The sequence below is a fragment of the Salvia splendens genome, chromosome 13, assembly GCF_004379255.2.
Source record: "Salvia splendens isolate huo1 chromosome 13, SspV2, whole genome shotgun sequence".
Taxonomy (NCBI): domain Eukaryota; kingdom Viridiplantae; phylum Streptophyta; class Magnoliopsida; order Lamiales; family Lamiaceae; genus Salvia; species Salvia splendens.
In genome coordinates this window covers 14,359,158-14,379,517 of record NC_056044.1, presented here as the reverse complement: position 1 = coordinate 14,379,517, position 20,360 = coordinate 14,359,158, and the positions used below count along the sequence as shown (strand labels likewise).

The 20,360-nt window shown below is 41.0% G+C and overlaps 2 protein-coding genes across 5 annotated transcripts; both read right to left on the bottom strand.

Annotated features, from left to right (window-relative positions):
- Window positions 1-221: 221 nt before the first annotated feature.
- LOC121760550 lies at window positions 222-1,025 on the bottom strand. The gene has a single exon (XM_042156198.1). The coding sequence runs from the start codon at window positions 1,023-1,025 to the stop codon at window positions 222-224; it is 804 nt and encodes a 267-aa protein (XP_042012132.1).
- A 4,446-nt stretch (window positions 1,026-5,471) lies between these two features.
- On the bottom strand, window positions 5,472-12,806 carry LOC121762433 (ribosome-binding factor PSRP1, chloroplastic-like). 4 transcript variants are annotated; one of them, XM_042158312.1, is made up of 4 exons: window positions 12,645-12,806; window positions 12,352-12,576; window positions 11,757-11,865; window positions 5,472-5,775 (listed from the first exon to the last, which is right to left on the bottom strand). In XM_042158312.1, exons 1-4 carry the CDS (start codon window positions 12,759-12,761, stop codon window positions 5,660-5,662), a joined length of 567 nt encoding a protein of 188 aa, XP_042014246.1. In that variant the 5' UTR covers window positions 12,762-12,806; the 3' UTR covers window positions 5,472-5,659. The 4 variants fall into 4 exon arrangements, 3 of the variants coding, with proteins under 3 accessions (XP_042014246.1, XP_042014248.1, XP_042014247.1); XM_042158314.1 differs by lacking the exon at window positions 5,472-5,775 and adding an exon at window positions 6,040-6,077; XM_042158313.1 differs by lacking the exon at window positions 5,472-5,775 and adding an exon at window positions 10,092-10,149.
- Window positions 12,807-20,360: the final 7,554 nt, after the last annotated feature.

The following is a 20,360-nucleotide window of genomic DNA, read 5'->3' as shown; positions in this document are numbered from 1 at the left end:
GCCCATACCAGGGGTATCACAAACGCGGCGATCGTGACCGACATGCATGGACAACAGTTTAAAAGAACAACTTAAGACTTAAAATTCACGACAATTTAAAATTAGTACTTAAAAAGTACGGGCGTTACATTCTATCCACCTTAATAGAAATTTCGTCCCAAAATTTGCTCAACTCTAACAAACAACTCTGGGTACTTCTCTTTCTTTTTATCCTCGAGTTCTCATGTAGCCTCCTTATAACCAGCATTGTTGTTGCTCGGGCACACTTTGGCAAAGTGTCCAACTCCACCACATTTGTAGCATGCATTAGTCCCAATTCTGCATTCACCCAAACGATTCTTTTGGCAATTGGTGCAGGGAGGCGCTCTCTGACGGTACTCTCCACCTTGGTAGGGAGTAGCTTGTTTTCCTTTGCCCCGTGCAAAGTTTGGGGTACCTTGGAACCTTTTGTTGTCAAAGGATCCTCGGTTCCCATCCCACTTCCTCTTCTCACGGAAATTCTGTTGTGGTGTAGGTGGTGTTGGGGTAGTAGGCGTTGTTGTCTTTTCTCGTGGCATTGCTTCCTCCACATCCAAAGCACGAGACAGTGATTCGGCATACGAGAGCCTTCCACGGGCTGCCAAAGCCATTCTTATTTCGTGCCTCAAACCAACACAAATTTTCTCCGCCATTTTCTCATCAGTATTCACTTGATCTGGTGCATAACGAGACATATCGCATAGGGCACGGTCATATTCAGTCATCTTCATCCGCCCTTGATTTAGATTATAAAATTCGGCCTCTTTAGCTTTACGGTAACTCCTCGGAATGTACTTATCATATAATTCCTCCTTGAAGGTTTCCCAAGTTAGGGCGTCCAGTTGTTCACGCGATATCGTTCGCTGCTTGGACTCCCACCAAAATTCTGCGGACCCAGTGAGCTGGTAGATCACGCAAGATAGACGCTCTTGATCGGTGCACCTTAGGAATTTAAATATGCGCTCTATGGCACGTATCCATGTTTCAGCCTTGGCCGGATCTCCCATTCCATCAAACACCGGAGGGCATTCTATTCAAAATTCCTTTTCAATGTTTCGTGCTGGTTGCGGTGGTGGTGGTGGTTGTCCCTCGGGTCCCACGCTACTCTGGGTGTCATTGCTGGCCTCGTTTTCGTTACGAACTGGTGCGCGTCTGGGAGGCATTCTGATTAACACACACGTTAGTGCAATCGCCCAAATCTTGCTCATCACCTCTCAAAATATGCTTTTGCATATTTTCCTTACACATATCAAAGTAAACATGAACACAACGATAAAACAACGACAATTTCATAACTTAAAACAAGTACGTGCTTCACAGGGTCGTTGTTGTCTTGTCGTCTCATCACCCCTGGGAATTTGCTCTTTTCTATGCCTCATTCGTTCCATCAATAAATATATTGCCTTGATAGAAAGTATAGTCCGCGCGTATACAATTAGCCTACATCTAAGGCCTTTGAAGTCTACATCTCAATCAAACTCCATTCATTATCACGTCCAATCATCAATTGCATAAACATTCCTCGTTTCAAAACATCTTACCTTCTCTTTTGTTGAGTGCGGCGAGACGGAATGTTGAGCCTTCAATGAATACTATTTTAGTCTAGCGAAACGAGTCTAGACTAGATTGAATAAAAGACTCTCGGTCCAGAGCGGAAGGATAAGTTGCTCTGATACCATTCTGTCACGACCGCACTTCCTAAGGATAGAAAGTACGATGGGTCGCGACTAATGGGGGATTTAAGAAGCGGGGAAGAAGGGGAAACAATCAAAAGGTGCGACATATAAATCAAAGGATGAAACTTTATTACCAAATTGTAGTCTGAAACACAAAGCAGCAAAGTTCGTAGGAAAATAATCCATCAGATTTAAGAAAACATAAGAGTTGTAAAACTTAGCATAGCAGAAGCATTTGAGAGTTGGCTACTACTATGTATGGAGACACAATAGCAGCCGGAGCATTTATTGAATGTCGTCTTTGTCCAAATGCTCAACATCCTCCGTCCTCGTCAACGCTCAACCTGCACTAGGGAAAACATATGCAGGGGCTGAGTACTTGATGTACCCAGTGAACTCATGCCCAAAATACATTTTATCATTAAAGTTATGTCAATCCATCGTTGAGTGAAACTCGGGTTTTACTTTAAAAAAAATGCCGAGAAACACTAAAATCATTTCCATAAAAAGGTGGCTGCAGGCAACTATCATCATCATCATCCCCCATCATGTACCATATATGAACCATCATGTGAAACGAGAATGTGACCACAAACTCGATCACTGGACCGGCTGACCCAAAGGACGGCTCACGATCCCCATCAGTGCACTAGCCTAAGTAGGGACTCACTCCCTAGATAGACCCGAATTCGTTAACCATCAAAATCTAGTAGGATATTATCCTAGTAGACAATCAGATAGGCAATTCGAAACAAATACGGCATGACATAACATTTAAACCACCCTTATCTCACCATATACATATCATTGCAAATAAAGAGTTTAAGGAATAAAGCCCACCTCAAAAGTGTTCCTTAAATAAAGAGTTTAAAGAATAAAAGTATTTAAATAAAATCAATTTCTTCTGTTGTGCCTGTGCCGCCGCCATCTTAAGTCTTCATCTCCACAAGCCCTGATTCCTGCGCAGAAATACTGAATAAGTGAAAGTAAAGCAGATTCCGCAGTTGCCATCCACAGATTGTTTCAGCTACGCGGTAATCCTTTACCCTTATTACATCTTGCGTTTTTTTACTTTTTCAAATTTTCCAATGCTAACTGCGGTAACTTATAACCTAGTTATAAATTTTTGAACTATTTGTTATTATAAGAGGACGCAATCGTTTATCCACTGTGAAATTCAATTGATCTAGTTGGGTTTGTTTCATGTATTTTGTTGGATTGAAGATCTTGCTTGTTTTTCGGTTAGGAAAAAGGTATGACTATGAAGGGGAAAGGAACGAAAAGGGAATCTTCATCCTCCAATTTGGATTCCCAGGAACCTAGAATGGACATCAAGTTCATCCTGAAAGATATTGAATTTTTGGGTAAGATTAAGTCTCTTTACATTTACTACGATTATAATCCAATTTGTTGGATCTTTGGTTAAGTATGTCAATTTCTTGGAGCTGTTCTTGTAGGAAGAAAAATATTGACAATTTGATTCATACCTATTGCTGTCATCATTCTAGTATATTTGATCTTATTCTTTGCTGTAATATTTTTCTAGTGAAGAAGTGCATCAATGTTTTGAAATATTTCTTTGAAATATTTAAATTGTCGTGAATTAGTTATTAAAAAAAATTCGTCATGCTTTGCTTCTAGTTGTTTTTATAAAATGGCTTTGGGCCATGACAATCATAAAGGTCCAACAAATAAATAATCATACAAATTTGGGCTTACAACTAAATGAGCCCAAAACAAATTTAATTACAGTGTGGGAGCCCAATTCAATTCCAAAAAATGTGGGAGCAAGCCCAACACGTTTTTTTTTTCTTTCTTCCCTCTTGGCCGATTCCTCCCTACATGAGACTCCCCATCTTTCAACTTCTCCACTCTCCATCTTCTACAATAAATCGTACAAATCAAGGGTCACGCATTAATCCTTAAAGCTCCTTCATGTATCCCCTCCCCTAACTCCTCACAATACACTTTACGTCTTCAAACAAAAAAAATTGAGAGAGACTGCTGAGAGAAAGAGCCGAGAGGAGAAGAAGTGGAAGAAGTTGCTACCATTCTTTTGTTTTCTCCACAACGAAGTTAAATTCATTGAGGTATAATCTCTACCCATCTCCAAAACATGAAATTTTAGCATATATCTCATCACACATCTCATACTTTACAACCCACACTAAGTCTCCCACAAGTAATTCAAACAAGTAACCCAATCATCAATCGAACACCGCCGTGGTTAATCGAAAACACGAATGAATATAACTTTGTTTTAGAACTTATCTTGCGGGTTGAATCGGGGTGGTTTGGAGTTGTTCCGGGCAGGTTCGGAGTGGTTTCGGGGGGGGAGAAAGTCAGCCGGCAGTGGCTGGGAACAGAACAGCAGCGGCGCCGCTGACCCCTGCGACGGCCAACCGGCGACGGTGGCAGCAGCCGCGGCGAACAGCAGGGACGGCCAAGATGTAGACTTCAAGGTGTTCCATGTCTATACAGATTGACTAATCTAAAGCAAGGGCGGATGAAAATGACTGAATATGACCGTGCCCTATGCGATATGTCTCGTTATGCACCAGATCAAGTGAATACTGATGAGAAAATGGCGGAGAAATTTTGTGTTGGTTTGAGGCACGAAATAAAAATGGCTTTGGCAGCCCGTGGAAAGCTCTCGTATGCCGAATCACTGTCTCGGGCTTTGGATGTGGAGGAAGCAATGCCACGAGAAAAGACAACAACGCCTACTACCCCAACACCACCTACACCACAACAGAATTTCCGTGAGAAGATGAAGTGGGATGGGAACCGAGGATCCTTTGGAAAACATCACTGTCCAATCAGGTTGAGATTTTAGTTGAGGATCACTAACTTTGCACCCTTGGCTGGAATTGCTCCTCCCTCTTACTGCGAACTCTTTCTTTTGTGTGTGTTTGTGTTTGATGAGATGAACATATGAGATATGGGTGTACTACAATATCTTGGAATGTGTATAATTTCTTGTTAATTCAAGTTCCTCACATATGACATGGAAACAGATAAAGGACTTGGAGAATAAGAAGGTAGTGTCACTCGGTGGAAAGGTGTGTTCATTTACGCCATTACTTTTGCTGCACATATTAAGCTCTCAAGTACCATGTATAAACTTTGTCTTTCTTGTTAAACAGCCTCCAAAGAAACAGAGGTTACCTCTTAGTGTTGCTAGAGTTTCAATGAAGAATCAAAAGGATAGAGAAGAGAAATGACTTCCAGAAGTTGCTTAACATTCTCAGCGTCATCATTTCATTCAGTCACTCTAAAGCTGTATGTCGATTAAGATTAGAAATGATGTGTAAATAATTGGTCTCTATACAGAGAGCTATACTTGGAAGGTTTGGAGCCTACAATAGCAGTAGCTCCAAGAAGGTGCCAGAGAGGAAACCAGCAGAGGACAGAATTCTAAAGTCGATGCAAGGCGGTTTCAGAAAGGGGGTTCTCAACGTCGGACATCTGTTGAAGCCCTCAGCCCCTGAAGCCTCTAACTACAAGGGCAGGCACCCTACGGGTAAAGGGAAGAAGAAGAAAGAAGGTAAGAAAAGTCATGGCAAGAGAAAGGGTGGTGGTGGTGGTGGTGGTAAGAGGCGTCACTAGGAATATATCTCAAAGTGACTACTCTTCTTTTAAGTTTCTTCGCCTTTCTGAACCCGGCTATAACTGTAACTGCAGAACCAAGCTTGTAGAACATACATACATTCATGCCTTGTATATGTTGGCATGCTCAGATTTGTTTTGTTGCTCAATGTAGAATGAAATTTTGTGTTGCTAATTTCTGATATATAGTTTTCAGTTTATTCTATTTGGTAGCCAAAATTGCATAATACATCTAGCAACAAGGGAATGTTTGCAAAGGAACTGAACACCATTTACAAGAGATCTCATAATTTTCGACTCTCTACAAACTTCATTTTTTACTCATTTTCATCTCAAAACACCTTCTTGAGCAGGAATCAGCTCGATGTCGACTCAACGACCACAGGCTCCAATTTCTCTGTTTCACCGTTTTGTTTAGGGATGATGAGACCGTATCCCCCGGCTCTCTGTTTGTAGACTATGTTGATCTCACCTGCAACATGGCACTCTCTAGCGTAAGCGTCCGTGAGGAGACGACAAGACAACAACGAACATTTAACTTAAATCTCGGAAAACACCATTTTTAGAAAGACAACGTAAACACTCGTTTAAACCTAACACCGCCATACATGTTCAAACACAACACGAAAAGATTAAGGTCTTAAGACATAATTTAAAACATAGCAGCTGATAAATATGGTTCAGGGAGAGTCAAGGATCACTCCTATGTATGATGACACAACGTATCCTAGGGTCTTTAGCCAGCCCAACATCCACCGCAACATCCCGCTCAACCTGCACATAAGAAAAAAAATATGCAGAGCTGAGTACTTGTTGTACTCAATGGGCTCATGCCGAAAACATTTTAATAAGTTATGTCATCCATACCAGTAATCTCGAGTTTTATATAGTAAGAAATATCACGAGAACACAAAAAATCCAAGTCTGGCCAGACAATTTATCTCCTCATTTTTCACATCAATCAATCAATCACATTCTCTTACCATAGTGCGACGAAAGTGTGGCCACACTATTCGCCCACGAGACCGGCCGACTAGCAAGGACGGCTCACGATCCCCTCTGTGTACACAGCCTGATAGGGTTTGCGGCCCTACTCAGACCCGAATTCGTTTATCATAGCCCTATAGCCTAATGGAGCGAACTCACAAACTAGGCATCAAGCACAATCTCAACATAGCCCTATAGCCTAACGGAGCAAGCTCAAACGAACTAGACATCAAGCAAAAATCTCAACATCAAAACAATCACGGCATGACATAACACTTTAAACCACCCTTATAACACCACATCATATTTTTGGAAAAATAAAGAGGTTTGAAAAGAAAGCCCACCTCGATCGCTTAGCAAATTCACAACCCAACTTATAGCAACTCACGATCCTCGAGTTCACGAGTACACAACACCCTTGTCAATGACAACACAAGTCAGCCTTCCACATCAACATTTTACTATTCATGTCCTATCGTTTTCTCTCTCATCGTTTTTCTCACATTCCCCAACCCAACATACGTCAAAAGGGTGTAAAGACACACGTAACACATTCCAACTTATCACAAGTGATTTCAACATTTAAACACGTTCCTTGGACATACATGCATCATATAATACTTTGAAACTTGAAACTAGGTGTCATTTTAACAAGGCAGAAAACTGGCAGAACTGCGCGATCGTTTTGTAAAAATCACTATAAATTCACCCGACCTCATATAAAGCTAAATTTTGGTCACAATACAGAGGGCACATTCAAGTTCATCCATGAATATTTTCACACCGAAATCACGTCATTTAGTCAGTCATATCACATATTAAACTCTCTGGTCGGAACATACAATTTCTGACAGCACTGCGCAGTTCATTTGAAAAATTTACCATAAATTCATCCAATGCCCAAAAAGGCTGAAAGTTTAACACGTCTCAGAAGACACTTCAAATTTCATCTAGTTCAAGAATCACATCAATCGGAGGTCATTTGGTCAGTCAAACTGAAAACGAAACATTCTTGGCGAGAATACGAGTTTCTGGCAGATTTGCGCAGTTAACTTAAAAATTTATTAAAAATTCATTTTTCAATAAAAAGGGCTGAAATTCACACGAGACATACGTAACACCTTGAAGTTTACTCAGTAAAATTTTCATATCAAAATTCGGCTGTTTGATAGGTCAATTACTCATCAGAAGCTACTGGTCGAACATCACAGATAACAGTTACACAATTTCTAAATTAGGGTTTCCTTCTCAATCATCCAAACACCAATTCTCATGCTTATAACATCCAATCATGCTTGATAAGACTCTCTTAATCATGTTTGCACATAAACTTACATCATTCACCAAAGATTCCAATCAAACTTCACACAATTCAATTGAAACGCATATTTATCAAGGTTTTCAAGCAAACTCACTTTCCCTCCCCGATTAAACTTGCGATCTACGATTCCTACACCCACTACATGCATGTAGGATTCAAGAACACGGTTCAAATGAAAAGAATGAGGAAAAGTGAAGCCAATATACCTTCTTTGACAAAATGAATCGGTAGAACCAAGAAACGAGGTGATTCGTCGGAGATTCTTGAAAATAAACTTCAATGGATGCAAGAAACAATGGTGGAAGAAGTTTTTTTGGAGAGAATGTGGAGAGGGAGGAGGGAGGCACGAAAATTGAGGCGTCAGAGTTTGGGGTACCTTGGAACCTTTTGTTGTCAAAGGATCCTCGGTTCCCATCCCACTTCCTCTTCTCACGGAAATTCTGTTGTGGTGTAGGTGGTGTTGGGGTAGTAGGCGTTGTTGTCTTTTCTCGTGGCATTGCTTCCTCCACATCCAAAGCACGAGACAGTGATTCGGCATACGAGAGCCTTCCACGGGCTGCCAAAGCCATTTTTATTTCGTGCCTCAAACCAACACAAAATTTCTCCGCCATTTTCTCATCAGTATTCACTTGATCTGGTGCATAACGAGACATATCGCATAGGGCACGGTCATATTTAGTCATTTTCATCCGCCCTTGCTTTAGATTATAAAATTCGGCCTCTTTAGCTTTACGGTAACTCCTCGGAATGTACTTATCATATAATTCCTCCTTGAAGGTTTCCCAAGTTAGGGCGTCCAGTTGTTCACGCGATATCGTTCGCTGCTTGGTCTCCCACCAAAATTCTGCGGACCCAGTGAGCTGGTAGATCACGCAAGATAGGCGCTCCTGATCGGTGCACCTTAGGAATTTAAATATGCGCTCTATGGCACGTATCCATGTTTCAGCCTTGGCCGGATCTCCCATTCCATCAAACACCGGAGGGCATTCTATTCGAAATTCCTTTTCAATGTTTCGTGCTGGTTGCGGTGGTGGTGGTGGTTGTCCCTCGGGTCCCACGCTACTCTGGGTGTCATTGCTGGCCTCGTTTTCGTTACGAACTGGTGCGCGTCTGGGAGGCATTCTGATTAACACACACGTTAGTGCAATCGCCCAAATCTTGCTCATCACCTCTCAAAATATGCTTTTGCATATTTTCCTTACACATATCAAAGTAAACATGAACACAACGATAAAACAACGACAATTTCATAACTTAAAACAAGTACGTGCTTCACAGGGTCGTTGTTGTCTTGTCGTCTCATCACCCCTGGGAATTTGCTCTTTTCTATGCCTCATTCGTTCCATCAATAAATATATTGCCTTGATAGAAAGTATAGTCCGCGCGTATACAATTAGCCTACATCTAAGGCCTTTGAAGTCTACATCTCAATCAAACTCCATTCATTATCACGTCCAATCATCAATTGCATAAACATTCCTCGTTTCAAAACATCTTACCTTCTCTTTTGTTGAGCGCGGCGAGACGGAATGTTGAGCCTTCAATGAATACTATTTTAGTCTAGCGAAACGAGTCTAGACTAGATTGAATAAAAGACTCTCGGTCCAGAGCGGAAGGATAAGTTGCTCTGATACCATTCTGTCACGACCGCACTTCCTAAGGATAGAAAGTACGTTGGGTCGCGACTAATGGGGGATTTAAGAAGCGGGGAAGAAGGAGAAACAATCAAAAGGTGCGACATATAAATCAAAGGATGAAACTTTATTACCAAATTGTAGTCTGAAGCACAAAGCAGCAAAGTTCGTAGGAAAATACTCCATCAGATTTAAGAAAACATAAGAGTTGTAAAACTTAGCATAGCGGAAGCATTTGAGAGTTGGCTACTACTATGTATGAAGACACAATAGCAGCCGGAGCATTTATTGAATGTCGTCTTTGTCCAAATGCTCAACATCCTCCGTCCTCGTCAACGCTCAACCTGCACTAGGGAAAACATATGCAGGGGCTGAGTACTTGATGCACCCAGTGAACTCATGCCCAAAATACATTTTATCATTAAAGTTATGTCAAGCCATCGTTGAGTGAAACTCGGGTTTTACTTTTAAAAAAATGCCGAGAAACACTAAAATCATTTCCATAAAAAGGTGGCTGCAGGCAACTATCATCATCATCATCCCCCATCATGTACCATATCTGAACCATCATGTGAAACGAGAATGTGACCACAAACTCGATCACTGGACCGGCCGACCCAAAGGACGGCTCACGATCCCAATCAGTGCACTAGCCTAAGTAGGGACTCACTCCCTAGATAGACCCGAATTCGTTAACCATCAAAGTCTAGTAGGATATTATCCTAGTAGACAATCAGATAGGCAATTCGAAACAAATACGGCATGACATAACATTTAAACCACCTTTATCTCACCATATACATATCATTGCAAATAAAGAGTTTAAGGAATAAAGCCCACCTCAAAAGCTTAGTAGTTTCCTTAACAAACTTCTCGATCCGACTTTAACGAGCGTGCGAACAACCTTTTTGAGAAAAAATTAAAGTACACATCAATCTCAAGAAAGAAAACATTTAGAATGCATGCACTCTAATTAAAGTCTTTTAGTTCGTTTTCTCGGTTTTCGTGAAATTTCGATTATTCTGCGGTCGCCCAAGGCGTCGCGTGCGACGCCGGTCGGCCGCTTACACCAATACCTCCTCCGTTGGCTCCTTGTATTTTCTCCACGATATCGAATTATAGAACCTTAAAATTATTCAAGCGCATACGTTAATTATCTTAATTAGTTCCCTTTGCAATTATACGGACTTAGGTAAAATTATTCATCCTTCGAAATATTCCGATATAATTCGTCAGGATTAATTACCGGCCCAATTGTATATCAAAACAAAAGTGGCCCAAATTCTTCCTCTCCCATCATACTCCACGTCTCTCTCTCTCTCCTCTTCCCCTTTCCTTCTTTCTCTTTTCTTCGTCCATTTTTCTTTCTCTCGCCGCAAAATCAGTCACCAAAATCCGGAAGCTCTCTCTCTCTCTCAACTTTCGTCGCCTCTTCGTCGCGCCCTCCTTCCTCACGACGTCGCACGCCGTCGGAGTGAGGAGATTCAACCGTCGTTACGCTGTCGCTGCTGCCTCCGTGCTATCGCCGGCCACCGCTGCTGCTCGCCGGAGTCGCCGTCCTGCTGTTCGCCGTGGCTGCTGCCACCGTCGCCGGTTGGCCGTCGCAGGGTCGGTGGCGACGCTGCTGTTCTGTTCCCAGCCACTGCCGGCTGACTTCCCCCCCCCCCCGAAACCACTCCGAACCAGCCCGGAACAACTCCAAACCACCCCGATTCAACCCGCAAGATAAGTTCTAAAACAAAGTTATATTCTTTCATGTTTTCGATTAACCACGACGGCGTTCGATTGATGATTGGGTTACTTGTTTGAATTACTTGTGGGAGACTTATGTGTGGGTTGTAAAGTATGAGATATATGCTAAAATTTCATGCTTTGGAGATGGGTAGAGATTATACCTCAATGAATTTAACTTGGTTGTGGAGAAAACAAAAGAATGGTAGCAACTTCTTCTACTTCTTCTCCTCTCGGCTCTTTCTCTCAGCACTCTCTCTCTCTCAATTTTTTTTGTTTGAAGATGTAAAGTGTATTGTGAGGAGTTAGGGGAGGGGATACATGAAGGAGCTTTATGGATTAATGCGTGACCCTTGATTTGTACGATTTATTGTAGAAGATGGAGAGTTGAGAAGTTGAAAGATGGGGAGTCTCATGGAGGGAGGAATCGGCCAAGAGGGAAGAAAGAAAAAAAAAACGTGTTGGGCTTGCTCCCACATTTTTTGGAATTGAATTGGGCTCCCACACTTTAATTAAATTTGTTTTGGGCTCATTTAGTTGTAAGCCCAAATTTGTATGATTATTTATTTGTTGGACCTTTATGATTGTCATGGCCCAAAGCCATTTTATAAAAACAAATAGAAGCAAAGCATGACGAATTTTTTTTTAACTAATTCACGACAATTTAAAATTAGTACTTAAAAAGTACGGGCGTTACAATGCAACATGGCACTCTCTAGCGTAAGCGTCCGTGAGGAGCCCTGTCATATATAAAGATGAAAAGACGTGAAGTCAGCTTACCAGTTTCTTCGTTGCGAAAGCCATAGAAGTCATGATCGAGGTTTTCCAGCTGCTCAACTGCCTCACTAATAGTCAGAGGGGGCATATCGAAGTACTTTGTGCGAACAATCTGCAAACAAAAGTGTATATATCGAGAGATTGCTAAGTTAACACGAATATAATGCACAGGTTTAATGTCTAAGATAAAATTAGGTATTTTATTTGTTTATGAGAAGGTTTATAGTTTGTCTTTTCCACACAATATTGTTACGCACTCCAGATAACATTCATTATCCAAACACGAAATTTTACAAAGGAGGATGAGATCAGAATATTCTTTAATACAAAAATTAGATTTTAATTCAATTACAAATCCAACCCAAATTTCTAATAGCATTAAATTCAAGTGATATAAAAGTCATAAGTATACTAGTAATTATTTTTTCAGGGAATAGAGAGAATTGATTAAAAGTATTCAAGGATGCAATTCGAAATAAAAGACCAAAATATAAAAGGAAAATAGATAAAAGAGTTATGCGCTAGAACGTATGCTACTAACATTTATAAAAATGAATGAAATTTAGAAATATCAAAGAAAAATGGAAATTATTATTACCAGGTATCCTCTGAAGATTCTCTGAATGAGAATCGCCGCCTTGTCTTCTCTCACCAAAACATTCTCCTCCGCCGCCGCCGCAAAAGGACGCTTCTGTTCCTCCATTTTGGGCTGCTTCCTCCTGATCTCTTCTCCGCCGCAAATCCTCACTGCCGAAGAATTCGCACATTTCGCCGTCTCAATGCTTAGATTCTTCCGAAAAATCCATCTCTTCTTCCCGTTTTTCTGAATCAAAAACACACACACATTTAGTTATAGTAATCAAAAGAGATAAAGAGAGAGAGAATATATACTTTTTCTTCATCTTTTTGGTGGTTTTCTTCATCTCTTGTTGTGGTGATCTTCTTCTCATCATTGGTGGGAGATCTGAAGGCCTTCTTCACAGCATTCAGCCATGAATTCTTCCCCATCACAAGATGAAATGTTCAAGACTGGATTTATGCTTTATATAGAGGGAAACAGTATCTATCTCACTATTTACCAGATGGAGACGTTTTCTTATATTCTGCCTTTTTATAGCAAAAAATACCACTGTAATAAAGTTATTTTAAAGTGTCTACACATTAAATTTTGTTTGTAGCACAATGTTGGTGAATAACGATAAATTATAAGGTGAATAGTAGTAATGTTTTATGGGCGATATACTCGAGATAAAGTCAAATAAAAAAGTACTATTGATTTTAATTATACTAGTGTATATACTATTAATTGAAATAGATAACAAAATGGAATATCAGATTATCGAGAGACATTATTTTGTATGCAAAAGATACAACTATGATAAATTGAAATTTGCTGATTTAGTATTTCATTTTCAAATTTCTCTAATTTGACTAAAATTTGTGATTTATCTCTAATTGAATAAACATGTAGTAGTGTGATAGTTAGGCATATAAAAAAGTGAAAATAATTAGAGGTGAGGGAGTTGGAGACAAGCATGAGGGAATATGTTTTTCTCGAGAGATGTGAAAGCTGAAAATACTAATATGAGATGCATTTTCTTTTTGCTACTTTATTTTTCTATAAGCTAAAATGAGAGGCAATTTCTTTTTCTTACTTTATTTTTTTGTAGTATAAGCTTTTATCCTTTTATTTGGGTATAGTTGAAGAAACTCCACATGGTAGATGATGATTTATGGCAGAGAAAGCGTAGGAATTAGGGAACACTGTTGTTTATGGGGATTGCTATTTGCAGAGATGAACAAGCAATGGATCTCCATTTTTGGTTTTCTTTATATACTTTTAAAAAAAATCTTATTAATCCAAGGAGTGTGGTCGAGTGGCATGAGACTCGTCCATCCTTAATCAAATGGTTAGGGGATCGATCTTTGCCTTTTGGTATGGAGCAGTTTTAAATCCTTGGGCCAACTGTCCCACACTCACCCTAAAATAAAACTTTTGGAATTCCATGAATTAGATATAGCAACTTTAAGTGATGATTTATCTAATTTCAATAATGATATGGTGGCGAGTCCATTTTATTTCCCTTAAAACGCCGGTCCTAACTCCAATTGTCTTTTCATTTTTCGGCCTAAACGAAGTGAATGACACTTTTCTAATGGTTTTATTTATCTGTATTATTATATATACAAAAGAATTTACCAGTTGCTTCTTCTTTAAGAGTGTAATGAATGTACACGTTTTTAGTATACATGATATCTTCATTACAAATTTCTACGACAAGTTTGTTATTTGACTATTTTATAGCAATATCGCCTTAATGCTCTTTTTAAGTTTTTTTTTGTGACAAATAGTAGTACGTAGGAAAAATAAGATGATAAGGCTAATATAATAGTGGGCTAAAATCTTCTTAGGCTTTGATCCAAGGCCGCAGAGCTATTTTACTTTGTTAGCTACTTCAAAACCAATCCTTTATAATTCACTCTACATCTTGATCTCATTTTAACGACAAAATCTTGTATTGTGTCCATTCGAAAACATCAAATGTTGAGATCTTCTATCTTGTAATAGAGATATTTAAAAATCAAATCCGATTGTGGTCTTGAGTCTTGCAATAGAGAGGTTTAAGGATCAAATCCCGTTGCTTCACGACTCGTCCATCAAAAAGAATGACACAACCATGTATTTTGAATAGACAAAAGAATCCGAGAACGATTTCTTACATACGTTGTTGACATGGTGCCACAATTATCTTTTCACGTCCAAAACTTCTTATCGGATCCACATAATCCGTCCACTAAGTAAAATCACGGATCCAATTCAAAATCGGCAATTTAATTTTTATACCGATTCTTAACTTTTTTCTGATTTTCTATGAGTTCGCTAGTTTTCTAGTTATGGCTCCGAAAACTTTGAAACCAAAACCGAACTGCTATAACTGATATGCTGGTTTTGATTCAACCCGTGATCGGAACCAGAACTTCCTATACACGAGAGAGACTACTGGCCCATGACATCATATGGCCCTCAAACTTCAGTAAGGCCCAAAAAATAACGTGGCCCAATCACAAAACTAGATGATTCGCGAATCCAGCAAATTTCGAAAGAATATTCAGGAAAAACACACAATCATCTCTCAATCAGTCGAGATGAATCCACACTCTTCTTCCATCACTCTATCTATACACAATTCCATTCCATCGTCACCAATCAGATTTAGTTCAACAAAATTGATTTCATTACTCCTCTGTTTTCTTCTAGAGTTTGCGTTTGCTTCATTCTAAAATGGCACCCGGAATTCTGAGTTTTTCTCCGCTTTCATCAAACGCCGTCGTTCCACCGACAAACAGAGCTTCCACCGCACTCTTTCCTAGAGCAAGAGCGTCGCCATCTATTAGAGCTCAGGCCGCCGGAGAAAACAAAGACTCCGCCGTCGACGTTCATGTTTCCAGCGGCCAAGGCGGCGGAGACCAGCGCACCGCCGTCTGATGTGATTTCAGCTCAATCTTAGCTCAAAACACCACAACGACAACCAAAATCAACACCGATTCAACATAACACGAGAAATCAACACAAGTAATGGGGGAAACGAAAATGATGGATTGATTAAAACGAACAATACAAGCTACGGAAAGTGAAATGACGAAAGGAACAACTGAACGAGAGGAAATGCTTCGGATCTACGATCCTTGGCCCAACGAACAATCACACAATTGACGTGCATGAAAAGATGGTGGCCCCATCCTTTTATACTCCCTCATCTCACGCATGCCACCTCACTCTAAACCACCTCACCCGTACCACCTTGCCAGCTCATCAATTCGGATGTCACATTCTCCTTATTCAATTCCTTCAACTCATTTATTATGCACTTAGGCGTCCTACTCTTACGTCGCATGTACGCATCGACCCCTCCACGATCGTGCATGCAACATTACAAGCTACGGAAAGTGAAATGACGAAAGGAACAACTGAACGAGAGGAAATGCTTCGGATCTACGATCCTTGGCCCAACGAACAATCACACAATTGACGTGCATGAAAAGATGGTGGCCCCATCCTTTTATACTCCCTCATCTCACGCATGCCACCTCACTCTAAACCACCTCACCCGTACCACCTTGCCAGCTCATCAATTCGGATGTCACATTCTCCTTATTCAATTCCTTCAACTCATTTATTATGCACTTAGGCGTCCTACTCTTACGTCGCATGTACGCATCGACCCCTCCACGATCGTGCATGCAACATTACCCTCTCCTTAAGGTTCCTTGTCCTCAAGGAACCAAGGAAAACGTTCTTTAATCACGTCGGCAAACTCCCATGAAGCATCGGCCGGAGATTGTCCCACCCAATGAATCAGCCATTGGGTAACAGCTTGGTTACGTCGTTTGATCATCTTCCGCTCGAGTATTGCCTGAGGAATGGCATCATTAATATGGGATATAACAGGAAGATCTGGTACTGGACCGTTAGGAGGTGATGCGGCCTTCAGTAAGGACACATGGAAGACATCATGTATCGCAGCAGTAGTAGGCAATCTCAGTTTATACGCCACTTTTCCAATCCGGTCTTGAATCTGATATGGCCCATAGTATTTAGGCTCAAACTTTTGATGGTGTCCTCGTATGGATTTCTGCCTGTAAGCCTGCAGCCTTAACCATACCCAATCTCCAATAGAATATTCTTTATCCCCCCTGTGCTTATCGGCTTGCTTCCTCATCCTTGCTGCAGATTTCTCCAAGTTTTGCTTCAAGATTTGAATCATTTCCTCTCTATCCCTCAATGCAATGTCCACTGCCTCAACTTGAGAATCTCCTGGTAGATAAGGGACATGAAGAGGAGGAGCATACCCATACAATGCCTCAAAGGGTGTCATCTTAATACTGGTATGAAATGAAGTATTATACCAATACTCTGCAAGGCCTAGCCAATGTGCCCACGAATGAGGTTTCTCCCCTACCGAGCACCTTAGATAGCTCTGCAAACAACGGTTCACCACCTCTGATTGCCCATCGGTTTCAGGGTGATAGGCTGTAGAATATAACAGCTCCACACCTAGCAATCCAAAGAATTCCTTCCAGAAAACCCCCACAAAGATAGCTCCGCGATCACTGACTATTTTAACTGGCATACCATGTAATTTGAAGACAGAGTTCAAGAATACATCAGCTACTTGTTTGGCTGTGAAAGGGTGAGACAACGCCATGAAATGAGCATATTTGCTCAACCTATCCACCACCACCATTATAGCATTTCTTCCTTGAGAATTTGGAAGAGCCTCAATGAAGTCCATAGTTAAATCAGTGAACAAGGCAGTAGGTACTGGAAGTGGTTGCAATAGTCCAGCTTTTGCGGAGTTACCCGGTTTATATCTTTGACACACCACACAAACTCTAACAAACTCCCTCACTTCCTTCAACAACTTAGGCCAATACAACAAGGCTGAGATCCTTTTATAAGTCACCAACACTCCAGAATGTCCAGCCAAGGCAGAATTGTGAAAAAGAGATAGAATCTGAGCCTTTAAATGCAAATCATTACCCACTACAAGCTTACCATACCTCCTTAGCTCTTCCTTATGCCAGCTGAATTTTGGATGAGAGTCACGGTTCTTCTTTTTGTCTGCAATAATCTGTTGGATCTGTGAATCCTTAGCCCAAGATGCCTTAATCTTAGTAATAAGCTCAATAGGAATAATATAAGATGTAAGGGCATAAACCATAGTTTCTGGTACTCTGGAGAGTGCGTCAGCAGCAGAGTTTTCAACCCCTTTCTTGTACCGAATTTCATAGTCAAAATGCATAAGCTTGGCCATCCAAGCTTGTTGTGTTGGAGTAGTGAGTTTCTGCTCCAACAAATACTTCAAACTTTGATGATCCGTCATTATAATAAACTTTCTGCATTGCAAATAGTGATACCACTTTTTTACTGCCATTAAAATGGCCAGCAGCTCCTTTTCATAGACTGATAAGGCTTGGTATCTCACTGATAAGGCCTTGCTGATAAAGGCTACGGGATGTTTCTCTTGCATCAAGACAGCCCCTATTCCAACTCCAGAAGCATCAGTTTCTACTACAAAGTCTTTGGTGAAGTCAGGCAGGGCTAATACAGGAGCTGAAACCATGGCCAATTTCAGCTGCTCGAAAGCTTTTTGAGCTTCTTCCGTCCAACAAAACGTGGTTTTCTTGGTCATTTCCACTAGTGGTCGAGCTATTACACCATATCCTGACACAAATCTTCGATAATACCCCGTTAATCCCAAGAAACTCCGGATATGCTTAATAGTCTTTGGTTGAGGCCATTCTCTGACTGCTTCAGTTTTGCTGCTGTCAGTTGCTACGCCCTCCTTTGATATAACATGGCCCAAATACTCCACTTTTCTGCAGCCAAATGCACACTTGGACCTCTTGGCCAATAAGTTTTGTTGCTTCATCAGACCCAACACCACAGACAAATGTTTCTCATGATCTTCCTTGTTGCTGCTGTAGATGAGTATATCATCAAAAAATACCAGTACAAACTTCCTTAGATGGGCTCTAAACACCGTATTCATAAGGTTTTGAAATGTGGCTGGTGCATTTGTGAGGCCGAAAGGCATCACTAAAAACTCATAGTGCCCGGCATGAGTTTTAAATGCTGTTTTAAACACATCTTCAGGAGCCATTCTTACCTGCCAGTAACCCGATCTCAGATCGATCTTAGAAAACCATTTAGCTCTTCCTAGTTCATCAAGCAATTCCTCAATTACCGGAATAGGGTATTTATCCTTGATTGTAATAGCATTGAGTGATCGGTAGTCAACACACATCCTCCACGAAGAGTCTTTCTTCTTCACCAAGACTATAGGACTAGCAAATGGACTCTGACTTTCCCTGATCACTCCCGATTCTAGCATTTCTTTAATCATGTTTTCAATCACATCTTTCTGTTGAGCTGCATATTTGTAGGGTCTAATATTCACTGCTTCGGCCCCTTCTTTCAATACAATCTTATGATCCTGAGCTCTCAATGGAGGCAATCCTCTTGGCTCTTCAAACATATCAACATAAGTTGTCAGTATAGCATCCAATTCTGGCCAAATTTCTTCCTCATGCATTCCATAGCAACTTCCAAACTCTCCTTCCGCAGTAGGCATCAACAAACTCATCTTATGCTCATGATCATCTGTATCATTTTGCTTACACACATGCAACTGATGCAGCTGCTCACTCTTAACAGGCCAATCCTCTCCTAGCAACTTAACCTCTTCCCCATTCAACAGAAACACCATACTGAGCTTACTAAAGTCCCATTTAATTTCTCCCAAGGTAGATAACCATTGGCCACCCAAAATAAGATCGTAAGTTTCCAGCTGAATTACATAAACTTCAGTGGTGAATTTGAAACTCTGCATTTCCCACTGGAAGGTGCTACTCTTTTGAGTACACTGCAGCAATTGCCCATTTGCTACTTCCACGGCTCTAGGTGGAACCTGCACAAATTGGCCCTTAATTTTTCCAGCCACTCGACTACTAAGGAAGTTGTGAGTACTCCCCGTATCAATCAGTATTTTGAGCACCTTTTTCTGACATAATCCTTTCATTCTCATAATTTGAGGACCCTCTCTTCCCCATACTGCGTGTAGAGATAACTGCAGATTAAGTTCATCTTCAGATTCTTCCTCTACCTGCTCCCCTTCCTCATCTTCTTTCACTTCGGTCTCGTCCCCCAGCATTTGCATAACATAAGAGCGTCGCTTAGTGCAATGGTGATTCGGTGTGAACCTCTCCTTACACCAGAAACACTCATTTCTTGCCCTCTTCTCATCCATTTCCTCGGGTGTAAGGTTATGGTGGTTTCTAGCTCCGCCAGCTCTGCCATTATCCCGACCGCCACCCGCATTAACATTTCCACTAGGCTTGTAATTAGTAGATGTTACCACCAATGGTTTGGATTGAGAATAGTAGCTGCTTGCACCCTGCCCTACGTTATGATTTGCTTTCGACTTTCCTCCTAGAGCTCTCACCGTCAGCTCCTGTAATTTAGCCAACGAATAAGCCTCAGCCAAACACTTTGGTCTGAACATTCTCACCGGCATTTGGAGTTCATCAACCAGCCCAGATAAGAAGAAACTAAGTGCCTGATCCTCTCTAATTCCCGTTCGCGGGTAGATCTCATCAAACTGATCCATGTATAATTGCAGAGTACCCTTCTGCTTCAAATTCCTAAGATCTGCTAGTGGATCTTCGTAAGCATGCGCGCCAAATCTCGCTCCCAACGCTGCAATATAGCAATTCCAATCGGCATAAGCCGCTTCACCTTGCAAGCTTGCAAAACCCCGATGCCATTGTAAGGCTTTCCCTTCGAAGTGGATCGCCGCCACTCTTACTCGATCCTTGAACGGCACCTTTGCCACCTCAAAGAAAAATTCAGATCGCATAACCCAGCCTTCAAATCCCTCCCCATCGAACTTAGGAAACTCATATCGAGTTGATCTTCCCAGATCCTCTCTCACATCATTCAGGTCTACCGCGATTTCCTTCTTCTTCCCACTACCTTCACCTACTTCCGAATTCTGCATGTACTGTTGATTTTGCAGGCTGATGGTTGCAATAGCTTTCATAATA